At 45.3% G+C, this 12,712-nt stretch overlaps 1 protein-coding gene across 8 annotated transcripts in view; it reads left to right on the top strand.

The window, feature by feature from the left end:
- AGAP1 (ArfGAP with GTPase domain, ankyrin repeat and PH domain 1) overlaps positions 1–12,712 on the top strand; it is a 329,227-nt gene that overhangs the window by 186,530 nt on the left and 129,985 nt on the right. For all 8 annotated transcript variants that reach the window (XM_059868340.1, XM_059868339.1, XM_059868337.1 and 5 more), the window contains one exon: positions 7,959–8,063. In XM_059868340.1, the coding sequence (XP_059724323.1) occupies positions 7,959–8,063 (105 nt within the window). The remainder of the gene's footprint in view (positions 1–7,958; positions 8,064–12,712) is intronic.

Here is a 12,712-nt window from a genome sequence, read left to right on the forward strand (position 1 = left end):
AGTGTTTGGGGGCTCCCTTTTCTTGCCTGCCCCTTCAGCCATTCCCAGAGCCTTTCCCACAGCTGGGTTTGCTCTCCTCCCAACGCTGCTTTTCCTTTGCCCAAGGTAATGATTTGCATCGAAGTGCATTTCACTGTGTCAGGGAAACCACAGCTGCCAGTGCCAAGGGGTTAATAAACCAACTACTGGAGATTATTAAGGGCTGGGGTTCTTTTTTTTTCCTATTTTTTTAGCAGTCCAGAGTAAGCAGAATAAGTCTTGGAAGACAACAGAGGCAGAAACTACTGCAAGGCAGGAAAATAATGTGATTTTCTCATGCTGTGTCCTGTTCAGAGAGGTAAACTGGGGTTAGAGTGAAAGATGTGTGTAGCACTCACAGTCTCTGATAAAATCCCTTCACCCAGGATTGTTCTCCTGGGAAGCTGAGAAGCCTCAGAGAAAAGGAAAACAATTCTTATCTCATTTGCTTCTCCTGTGCTGGGCTCATGTGGAATGTGGTTGGAGATTGTTCACCCACAGGTGATTGTTCCATTGCATTCTGCTGGGAGTTGTTTTGGCTCTTTGGCCAATCAGGGCCAAGCTGTGTCAGGACTCTGGAGAGAGTCAGGAGTTTTCATTATTTAGCATTCAGTATCTTTTCTGTCTTCTTTAGTATAGTTAGTATTGCACTCTTTAATATAATATACTATAATAAAGTAATAAGTGAGCCTTCTGAGAAGATGGAGCCAGATTCATCATTCCTGCCTTCACTGGGACATTCTCAGCAAATACAATAGATGTGCCAGTCCCTGAAATACCTGATTGCATTTGGTAACACACTTGGATGTTCAGCTCCACAGGAAGGACGTGTGGTGGCTGTAACAGTAGAGTTTGCAATGTGCTGTTGACTTTAGTCCCATTTCAGAAATAGTCATAAAGCAGGGCTAAGGAAAGAGTGCTCCTGTCCCAAAGCTGCCAGCTGAGGGAGAACTCAGGAGGAGTTGGAGGAACTTGTGCATCACCTGTGTTGGCAAGATTCAGAGGCTGAAATACTGGAGCGGTCAGTAATGAATGCCAGGTTGGATGGAGCTTGGAGCAGCCTGGGATTATGGAGGGTGTCCCTGCCCATGGCAGGGGGTGGAATGAGATGTTCTTTCAGCTCCCTTCCAACCATTCTGGGATTAAAAATAAAGATGCAATAACAGTGAACGCCAGGTTTGTTCTTCCCATTGAGTTTGTCCTTAGCTGCTGTTCCTTGCAGGAATTTGAGGGCTGTCCTTTGGTGGCAGTCTTCGTGTCTGGAGCTGTGATGAACTGTAAGAGTTGCTTAATCAGCACTGGGGGTTTTTTTTCAGTACATCTGTCTAATTTTCTTTCGTAGCTTGTGTGCAGAGAGCTTGGAAAATAACGAGTTGCAGGTTGATTGTCCTTCAAGTTGAAGCAAAGCCATTATCTTCTGCTCCCCAAGTCAGGTGATAGATCCTCTCTGTTCTTTGTCTTCAAATGGAAATCGTGGCTGATGAGCCCCAGCATTAGGTAACCATTCATGGAGTAATTACCTGCTGTGCAGTCACTGCCTGGTGTTTAGGGAATGTTAGAAGAGAATTGGGTGCAATGTTCTGATTTCATTTTCTCCTAAAGGCGCAGAACATAAATTTGAATAGTTTCTGCAGTGTGGGAGCATCTTTGTAGCAAAACTCTGCTGCTGCTGCTGTGCCAGTTTGTAAGGGAGGTGGGAGGGGTTTTGCTTGTGCACAGCTGTACTAAGAACATACAAGGTTTTGGGGTTTTTTTTTTTTTGCAATGTTATTGTTAGATACTGAAGCTGGAGAATGTTTGAGCTCTCCTGTTTTCAGAACTCCCAGGGTGCTCCAAGCCCAGTATCCAGCTTGGCCTTGAGCACTTCCAGGGATGCAGGGGCAGCCACAGCTTCTCTGGGCACTCTGTGCCAGGGCCTTCCCAATTCCCATTTATGCCAATTCCTTCCCAATATCCCATTTATCCCGATTTCCCTCTGGCACTGTGAATCCATTCCCCTTGTCCTGTCTCTCCAGACCCTTATCCAAAGTCCCTCTCCCTCTTTTTTATAAGCCCCCTTTAACTACCAGAAGGGAGAGAAAAGTTTGCTACAGGTTTCCAAGTATAAAAACTTAAAGCAGCTTCATGTCTCACTGACCAAAAGACCAAGCAGCATTCCCTTAAATTCCTGGGGCAAAGAAGATTTAAGTTTGGGAAACTGAGAAAAAAAGTTACATTTTTATGGAAGGATTCCCCATACATTGGGAATCTTCAACAGTTTATTCCCTAGAGGATTTTAGGGATAAAGACAGAACAACCTGGTCTAGTGGAAGGTGTCCCTGCCCATGATAGGGGATGGAATGAGTTGAGCCTTAAGGTCTCTTCCAGCCCAAACCAGTCTGGAATTCTCCGACCCTCTATGGATCAATGATTCAGTCATTACCAAAATGTTCCTTTGGCATGCAGGTATTGTTTGGAGGTAAAACAGTCTGAGCTGCTGAAGAATGGACATGGAACACCAGAAACCTGTTACATCTAAATCTTCAGGAGGCAAAAAAATATCACTGAAAAATTAATGCCTTGTTTATTAATCAGGTGGCCCCAGTGCTGTTGGACAGACTGTGCAGAGCTGGCTGGTCACTGAATCCTGGGGGTTTCACCAGCATTTGTTCTCCATGCTAATAGATTCACAGGAGTGGGTGTTTTATTGACCAGAATTTGTATGTAACAATTAGTTTGTGATCCTGACCCAGTGGCTGCCTTCAGAGTTATTTCAAGGAGGTGTGTGATGGTGTTCACAGGGGTCCCAGGATGAGGGAAAAGATGAGAAAGTTGACTCTATGTTCAGAAGGCTGATTTATTATTTTATTAAATATATTATATTAAAATTATACTAAAAGAATAGAAGAAAGGATTTCAGCAGAAGGCTGGCTAAGAATAGAAAAGGAATGAATAACAAAGGTTTGTGTCTGACTGAGACAGTCTGGACAGCTGGACTGGGATTGGCCATTGATTAGAAACAACCAGGTGAGACCAATCCCAGATCCACCTGCTGCATTCCACAGCAGCAGATAAGAATTGTTTGCAGTTTGTTCCTGAGGCCTCTCAGATTCTCAGGAGGAAAAATCCTAAGGAAAGGATTTTTCATAAAACATGTCAGTGACAGAGGTGCTTTTTCATGGCTTTTCTTTTCTGAGTTTTCTTTTCTGAGCAGGATGCACAGGAGCTGTAGAAAATTCCTAGCTGTGCTAGCTGCTAATCATGGCTGTGAGAGCTACAGACCTGAGTGGAAAACTGGGAATTTCTGTTGTTAGTGATGAAGTGTGAGATTACCTGGTTCATTCTGTCAGAACAGGATCAGGGAAACAATATGGGGTCAGCTAAAAATTAGGGAGGGGATGAAACAAAAGGCTGGCAGAAGTTTGCACCTCAGCCATGGCAGTGGGGTAAATTTCTGAAAGAAAATAGCAACCAGAGTGGAATCATGGAATGGTTTGGGTTGGATGGGATCCTGAAGCTCATCTAGTTCCAAGCCCTGCCTTGTAGGTACCATATTTCCTTTTCCAGAAGGTCCAATCTTGGCTCTGCTGACTTCAAAGACCATTTTTAAGGCTTCTCACCTGCCAGCAACTTTAATGCAGCATTGAGCAACTTCAAGGGGTCACTTTCTGAAATGCTGATAATTTGCTATTTAAAACCTCAAATATTTCTGTAGAACAAACTGCTGAGTGTTTCTCCACTGAGTCATTATTGAAGCAGGCAAGGTTTGGAGCTCACAGAGGGCACCCAGAGCAGCCAGATTTTGCTGGTTGCTGTGTATCCAGGTGAGCTGGGTGTTCCACAAGCCCTGGTGCCTTCACCAGTGCTGGGTGTGTTGTTTTCTTTCCACCTTGGCTCCAATCAATCCGGGGCTGGCGGCTTTTCATTAGCTGCTCCTGCTCCCACGGTAATGTTGGGATTGCAGAGCCTGCTGGCAGTCTGTAACTTCCCCAGGTGCCCTGGAGCTCAGCAGCCTAAGCTGATTGACTCAGTTAGGGCCCCAGTCCCTAACAGCAAATGCAATCAATAAATCTTTGTTGGTAAATAATTGCTATCGAACAGAGTTTTAATATAAATTTATGAGTGGTGTTTTATCACAGCTTGAGGCTACAGCAAGCCACTGAGTGATGGATTTCAGATCACACTTGCATTCATTACATTAACTTTGTAAGTTATTTAAAGCTTGTACACTTAACATTGCTTTTGGCTTGCAATGACCTCCTGGGAGTAGATGTAGCACACACATTACTGATGGAGAGTCGGCTCCGTTCGCTCCCTGGATCCTCCAGCAAAACCCAGGGACTGAGCTCCATGCACTCCACTTGGAGCCTTTTCCTCCAGCTCCTTCAAACCACAAGCTGGAGGACTCATCATTCCTTCCTTAAACACAGAGTTGCAGTTTTGGAAGGAAGGTGGTAAAAAAAAAAAAAAAAGCTGTTGGAGGTGTGAAGTTCTTCTGGGTTTGTGTGGAAATCAGAGGTGTTAAATTCTTGGTGTTGAGTCTGGAGGCTCTGGAGCTGCACCCAACTGCCCATGGAGGGCTGTGAGAAATTAAAGATTTCATAGAAATATGGGTAAATAGCATCATCCAATTAATAATTATTTGAGGCAGGGATTATTTAGACCAAAATAATTGGTATTTGGAGGAGAAGATTTATGTAGGCTCTTCCTGCATAGCTTGGGACTAAAATGGGATTTTTCCAGTGTGCTGTGTGTACCTGGGGACCTGTTTGGCAGTGACTGGGGGCGTGCCCAAGCTGCCTCTGAGTGGCCTTGGAAGTACCAGGGGTCAGCAGGAACCCCTGGATCTCGTTTTCTCAGCTCAGGATCTGATGTGACTCAAATGTAGCCATGATGTGACTGAAGCAAGGAGCTTTTTTTTTTTTTTTTTTCCTTTTAAATAACATTTCCTGTCATGTGGGCTGTTTTTTTTTTAAGTGTAGCTAACGTTAAAGTGCATTTCTAACTGATCTAAGCTCTGATTCTAAGACCATTCTATAAAATTACCACAAAGTGGTGGCCTTGGGGATAAAAACTGTGGTTTATATGGGCTGCTTTGCTTTATAGCACTTTAAGTTAGCTCCTTGTATTCACAGCAGTCTGCTCTCCAGGTACTTCAAGATACTTTTAATTATCACATAATGTGAAAATGATTCTGTTTGCCAAAGGAATGCCTGAAGAAAATGGATTGGGAAGTCTGGTTTGTTAGCTAGGCACAAATAGGTCCATCATCCCTACTCAGTTCTGAGCTGGGCAGGTTGGTTTTTGTTTGGTTTTTTTTTTTTACATCAAAGCAGAGTTCTGCTTTAAAAGCATGGTAAAACCTCATTTTGAATAATTTTCTTCATTTAGATCCAAAACTAGAATGTCATAATTCATACTTAGCAGCAAAACTTTAAGTAGTAAAAATCATGGTGGTCATAGATTTTTTACTCTTTATTGAGATAATAATTGACACAAATTGAAAATTATATAAGTAATGACATGTTTTCTCTATAGCAAAGGGGCAGTTAAAAGGTTATGAAATATGTACATTTTACTGGCTTCAAAACTTGAAAAAAGAAGGCAAAGGGAAAAAAAAAATCCCCATTGTGATCCTTACTGCCTTTTCCCCATTAGAAGGTCTGAAGAACAAACCAGTGCAGGGAAGCAGTAATTTTTGATCCCCACGGCACAGCACTAACTAGAATTGGGTCCCCCTAAACACCAGTGCTGTGCTGCAGGTGAGGTATGAAAGATGGGAAAGGTGAAGAGACAGATCACCTCCTATAGACAAACAGGAGAGTCAAAGGCAGAAATAAGCTTTCATTTTTTAATAGAAGAAAACAACGTCTCCAAGCGCCGGCTGGCGGTAATTGGGATGAGCAGGAGCTTTTGTCAGGAGGTGTTTCAGAAGCCCCTTTCTCCTTGAAAAAGTTTGAGTTCTAGCAAGGAGCAGAACAAAAAAAAAAAAAAATTAAAAAAATACAGCCATGTGACCCGCAGGCAGGCAGAAAGTTGGGAGTTTGGATCACTGTGCTGTTCAGTGTCCAGCAGGAGCTTTTCTTCATGGTCCCACCGTGGAGTGCATGGGGAAGGGTGTCACCAACATGTTCTATGAAAAATCCTTTCCTTAGGATCTTTCCCTCCTGAGAAGCTGAGAGGCCTCAGGAACAAACTGCAAACAATTCTTATCTGCTGCTGTGGGATGCAGCAGGTGGATCTGGGATTGGTCTCATCTGGTTGTTTCTAATCAATGGCCAATCCCAGTCCAGCTGTCCAGACTGTCTTGGTCAGACACAAACCTTTGTTATTGATTCCTTTTCTATTCTTAGCCAGCCTTCTGATGAAATCCTTTCTTCTATTCTTTTAGTATAGTTTTTAATATAATATATATCATAAAATAATAAATCAGCCTTCTGAAACATGGAGTCAAGATTCTCATCTCTTCCCTCATCCTAAAACCCCTGTAAACATTGCATCAGAAGGGCTCTCCTCTGAAGTTCTGCTCCAGCTGTGTGGCCAGGAGCAGGGCTTCTGCTGGAGTGGAGCTGAGCTGTGTCCCCTCCTGGCTTTGGGAGAGGGTGTGCAGAGGGATCACTTCATAAAGCTGCGAGTTTAATGGGAAAACAAACAGTGGAACTTGTTTTCAAGGCTTAAAGCACTTTTAAGGACTCCATGGGAATTGGAAGCGCCGTGCTTGGTGGGGCATCTTCTGTGTTCTGCTTTCCCTTTAGTTTAATTTCCTTGAGAAGGGAAAACTTGTTTTATAGGGATTAGGGAGCTGAAGTTTGTGTTGGGTGGATTCCTGGTTGGGATTTATTGAAATGGATATGTGTCTGCTTTGCTCAGAGCTTGATCTGTGACACCAGTGTGTCCCTGTGGTGGGCACTGAGCATGGGAACTCCACTGGATATTCCAGGAAGGCTTTGCACAACCATAACACTGTCTGGATCCAATAGGAACTGCCTTCTGGCTTGGCTTTGGAAATTCAAATTTCCTAAGGAAGTGCATTTTTCATTTACCATCTGGAGTGTTCCACAGCACCTGGCATTTTATTTTTCAAAGTGAATTTTGGTTTTGCAGCTGAGAATAGGTCGATGTACAGTAGCAGTTCCTGTCTGTTTGTCTGCTGGAGGAACACAATGATGACTTTTAATCTTTGCTGTTGATGAGAAGTTGTGGCTGCCCCATCCCTGGAAGTGTTCCAGGACAGGTTGGACAGGGCTTGGAGCCACCTGGTCCAGTGGAAGGTGTCCCTGCCCATGCTGGGGGTTGGAACTGGATTTTAATGTCCCTTCCAACCGGAACCATCCTGGGATTCTGTGACTGTTGTCATTCATCCTTGATTGAATATTGTGGAAAGGTGATTCACTTTGCCCACCTCCTTTCTTCTCCTGTCACACCTCTGACATTAAATTATCCAGGATTTACTTGAAACACTTTGTATTTGCTTTGTTACTCTTGCCTGGGATTGGGGTTTCTTTTGCTGGAATGAGGGTTTCCATGGTGGTGTCACCTTTGTGCAGACGGAATGAGAACACAGATGTGCTCTTCTGTGGGCAAGGAATCCCCAGGAGATGCTGGAGGGAGAGGCCACACAGCAGGATCCTCCCTCAACCTGGGCTCATCATTTATTTTAGAGGATAAGGAAATGCAGAGCATGGTGTCTTCCTCAGCTGGGAACCCATGTGGGTCACACTAAAATGTGCTTTCCTGAGGCATGGAATTCAAGGGAAAAGAGGGTTTTTTTACCCACTGGACAAAGCCAGTGAAGGGGGTGTGCATTGTGGGAGAGGCAGAGGAAAGAGTGTCACTTGCAAGAGAAAGCCTGTCTGAAAATGCTCACCTGGAAAGGCAGTTGCTCTTCTCTGTCTGTCTCTTAGGCACTTGTGTGTTGTTGGTGTGGTCATTTCACCTTTTCCCCCTCTGTCCCCCACCAGGGCATGCTGCTGAAGCGGAGTGGCAAGTCCCTGAACAAGGAGTGGAAGAAGAAGTACGTGACACTGTGTGACAACGGCGTGCTGACCTACCACCCCAGCCTGCACGTGAGTACTGCCTGCCCTGGGAGCCCCAGCCCTGACTGCAAGGTCAGCCAGGCCTCTGGTGGGACCTCTGTGCTGGGGGAGCCTCCTCCCCTCTCCTCAGTCCCCTCCCTCTCAAGGAATCATCACCTGAGGTCTGAGTGCACTCCAGTTCCTCTGACTCCACTGGGACTGGGGCTTCCTTGCATCCCAAGAACCTGCTGGAACTCTTCAAAGCCTTTATTTCCTTGTTGTTCATCCCAGGGTTAAAAAGCAAGTGTTTCACAAAGAAAAGTTTCCTAGGGGTAGTAAAGAGTGAGGAGAGGTCTTTGTCAGTGTGCAGGGCTTGTGGTTCATTCAGCAGTAATTCTTTTTGCACATGGCATAGCCATTAAAACATGTTCCATACAACTTTTCCATGTTGAGGCATCTATCCCTGTCCCAAGGATGCTGTCTGTCCCTCAGAGTGTGTGGCACAACTCCTAGTAGGGATTTGGGGGTGGAAGGAGCACAGAGATCCCACTCAGGACTAGCCCACCCAAGAAATGATGGTGTGACCCTCAGCAAGGCAAAATATATAGTATACATATATATAAATAGAGAGAGGTGAGATATATGGATATTAGATATATAGATATATAGAAATATCTACCTACATATATAAATACAAGTATATAAATATATATAAATATATATACATATGTGTGGTTTTATATAATATCTGATCTTGTATTTTATCATCATCCCACACATGCCACTTGTAATGTTTTTAGGGCCAGTTGTTTCTAAACCTATTTGGGGGCATCTTGAGCTCCTGGGCACTTTGCATTAAGGAGTGAAAATCAAGGTTTTGATGCATTTTCTATAAATTCTGGGGTTTACAGACCTGCACCTGGAACTGATAGGAAACTTCTGCTTTAGATGGGTGGTGTCTGAGGAGCATGGAGCCCTAGAATCATTAAGGTTGGAAAGCACTCTAAGATCATCCAGCCCAGCTATAGCCCAGCACTAAGCCACGTCCCCAAGTGCCACATCCATGTCTGGCCACACTCATGCCATGTTTGCCCCCACTTGCTGTTCCCTGTCTGTGGAATATTAGCCCTTTTCCCCGCCTTGACACGAGATTTTATGGTCTCAGGTCCTGCCATAATGATGCTTTGCTGTGGTTTCTGATGTGATGTCCATGTCTCTTACACATTATGTGGTAAATTAGATGACAAGTAGCTTCCAGGCATTGCTGCTTCCCATCAGAAACCTTGTCCCTCAGCCCTGGTGTTCTGGAGCAGGGTTTTCACTGCTCCTTTGTGTGATGGAGTTCATGTCTTTCTGCCCAATTTTAGTGCCTCTAAATGTGACTAATTCTGCTGTGAAGTAGCCCTGAAACACCCAAATTTGTGTGTTGGCATTGCTCCCAGAAGGGAAGCATGGATTCTGCGTGCCCATGGAGCTGCCACCTGAGTGTGCTTGGCTTGTGCTGGTCATCCAGCGAGGAGGAGGCTGCTGTGTGTGCCCTGGCCCCGTCCTGGCTGCTGGAAAAGGCTCTATTGTTCCTGGCAGGGCTGTGCACGTGTGAGTTTTCCATTGCTCTGGCAGACAATGGAGAAACTTCTCCTCTGCAGGCTCCCCCGGAGCCGCGGTGTCGCCCCCAGAGTGAGAATCCACTGAGGTTACACGTAATTACTTTGAGATTAGAGGTAAATCCAACGGAGATTAGAGGGAATCCATTTAAAGAAGAAGTAATTACCAGCCTGTAATTGTTTCCTTCTGTCCTCCACCGTGCCCCCCCCACCCCAAGAAGAAGGTGCTGGGCTTGGTGTTGCTGTTCCCTCCTTGCGTGGATCAGAAGGGTTTGTGAGGGAACCACAGATATTTTCAGTCAGTCACACTCCCAGTACACTTTGTACTAAACTTTGTTGGCAGGAGTGTCACAATTTCTTCTTGGGGATTGCCAGGTGAGAGGGCCTTCCCCAGACAGAGCTCTGATACTGTGTTTCTGGTTTGGTTTTGCTGGTTTTTGTTTGTCGGTAATTTTATGTTCCTTTTTTTCACGAGAAAGTGATGAATTTTTAATGCTGTGCTTGCATTGCTGTCTGGGATAATTTCTTACATTGTTTTGAAAAATCAGGGCTTTATTCCTACCAAGGTTCCCATTAAGCAGCAGTGAAGAAAAGAGCTTTTGTTAGCTGTCTGAAGTCAGTTTTCTAAACTTGTGCAAAGCCTAGCTCTAATCAGATTTGGGTTGTTTCAAATGTGCAGATCATTTTAGTTCATCAAATTTTGCCCTTTTAATTCTGGAGTGAATTTTTAATTGTTGTGAAAGGTGGGCTGGCCTCTAGTGGTGGCAGAAAAAGGAAATGTAGAGGATCATTTGGTCTGTCCAGCCTGTGGTTTGAGTCAGAGCCTAACACCTGGTGTTTGAAGGGCCAATTACAATGTTTAGTGGCTGATAGTGAGCCCTGTGTTAAATACTGCTCGAGGTTTGGCCACAGGTGGCTCAGTTGTCTCTGCCAGATGCATTCGGTGCCTTCGGCTCAGGCACGCAGCAGTGGTTTAAACACAGAAAATAGGTTCTGCAGAATCCAGCCCTGACATCCTCCTTGAAAGCATCGCCTGCACAATGAAAGGTTTTGGGGTGGGGAGGGAAAAATCAAATTAAGCCCTTTCTTGCCGAGGAGGTGTCCCTGGGAGGGTCAGGCCTGTTTGGCAGGGCAGCGTGCTGAAATGAGCGCGGCATTGTGCCAGCCACGCGAGCAACTCCTGGTGCCACCAGGTTGATGTTTGACACAATAGCAAAATCCCTCTCGTTTCTTTTCAAGGAAGTGGGGGGAGAGGAAAATGGGGGAAGAAAAATATGTGTACATAAGCACCCTACTGTTTCCTGACTTGGTCGTGTCAGGTTTTTTCAAGAGCCTCAAACCTTCCCGTCCCTTGGGACGCCGAGGAGCTCCGCCGATAGAAAATGGTTGGGGATAATGAGAGAGAACTTTGACCCTCAGGCTTCAAAGTTCACCAGAGCTCCCTATTCATCTTGGGCTTCTGGAGCAGAGCTGTGGAGTGGATCACTAAAATTCTGGCCGGCAAATTCCGTGTCAGCCTCCCCAAAGGGCCCCGGGGGAATTTGCCGAGGCATCTCCTGGCTTTTTAATGGCGGGATGCTCCCGGAATGCATTCACCAGGATACCTGCTGGGCAGCACTGCTTTATCTGAGCCTCCTCCTGATGAATAGCTGATGATGGCTCACCACTGGCTGCCTGCCACAGGGCTGCCAGCGTGCCACAGGTCAGCACGTGACAGGGCTTTAGCCGTGGATGTCCCTTCTCTGCTCTTGTATCTTCACCATCGCTGCTCCTCGGGTATGAAAAGAAAGAAAAAGGGAAAAAAGGTTGAAAACAGCTATTTTTTGGTAAGGGCAGTTTTCCCCTTTTATGTTTAGTTGGTTTAGATTTGATTTCAAATAAAAGCACAGTGCTGGGGCACCTTATAGGGGAAGAAGAGCTTCTTAAATACGTGAGAAGGAAGGTGTGATGCCCATTAGAACACAGTGGGTACACAAACCCCATGTGCCCAGCAAGGTTGGTGTTGGCTGGCTGCAGCCTTTAACCTTCATCTTCACTGGTCTAGTGTGATGACCTGGGGATTGTAAACATGATTGAGGGGGGGACCTCTGGCTTTATCTCCATGAGGGAGATGTGGATTCACCTCTTTGCTCAATTCATCTGACAGTAGCCACAGTTCCAAATTCTCCCTTAAATACAGTGCTGGCTGAGCAGCCCATGTGAGTGTTAGCAGTGTTGTTCTATCCTCAGATATGTTGGATAGTTGATTTTTTTTTTTTAAAGGCAACATTTCAGCCTTATAAGGAGTCAGATCCAACACTAGGCTAAACTTGGCCGAAGAGCTTCAGCCATACATTATCTGGACACGTTCTCTGGGAAGAGCCTACAAACACTGTAAAATTCCTTAAGGCTTGAGGTGTTGTTTGAGCTTTCTCTGCCAGGCCGTTTCCTCCAGAAAAAGCAGATGGTAAGAAGCAGGAGGACTTAGAGATTGTCCTCTGTGTTGGTGTCTGGAAGTGTTGTAGCTCCATGCACTTTTCTCAGGTCACAGCATTTCTCTCAGAGCTGCAGTTGAAATTTTTGTTATAGCTCTTGTGATTTTCCTGAACTATTTGGAAACAGAAAGCCTGCTTGCAAATGCAGGATCCCATCTCCCCTCATCCTTGAGAGCAGTGTGCTGTCCTGTGTGGCCAGTCAGCCCCTGGTGCTGCTCCAGCCAAGGAACTGTGCTCCCCTTCCCATTAGGAGCATCCCCCACAGCCAGTGTTGCAGCTCAGCCTTATTTCCAGGTTGGTGCCTCAGGCAGTTCAATAGCTCTGAAGTGTGTTGTTTGTGTTGCTTTAATAAAAATATTCATGCTCATATATTTCTAAAATGCCATTGTGTATGTCCATTTTTTTCCCCTTGTTTTTGCTCAGAAGGAATGTAAAGCTGGATATTGGCTGGTTCTGAAGGGCCTTTTAGCTGGCATTGCCCATCAAGAACTAGTCCTCAAATCAGCCTTTGGTAAAGAGAGACTTGGAGTGACAAAAGGACCCTGGAAGTGCTCAAGGCCAGGCTGGAGAGGGTTTGGAGCAACCTGGGATAGTAGAAGGTCCCTGTCCATGGCAGGGGGTG

The sequence above is a fragment of the Haemorhous mexicanus genome, chromosome 26, assembly GCF_027477595.1.
Source record: "Haemorhous mexicanus isolate bHaeMex1 chromosome 26, bHaeMex1.pri, whole genome shotgun sequence".
In the NCBI taxonomy this organism is placed as follows: domain Eukaryota; kingdom Metazoa; phylum Chordata; class Aves; order Passeriformes; family Fringillidae; genus Haemorhous; species Haemorhous mexicanus.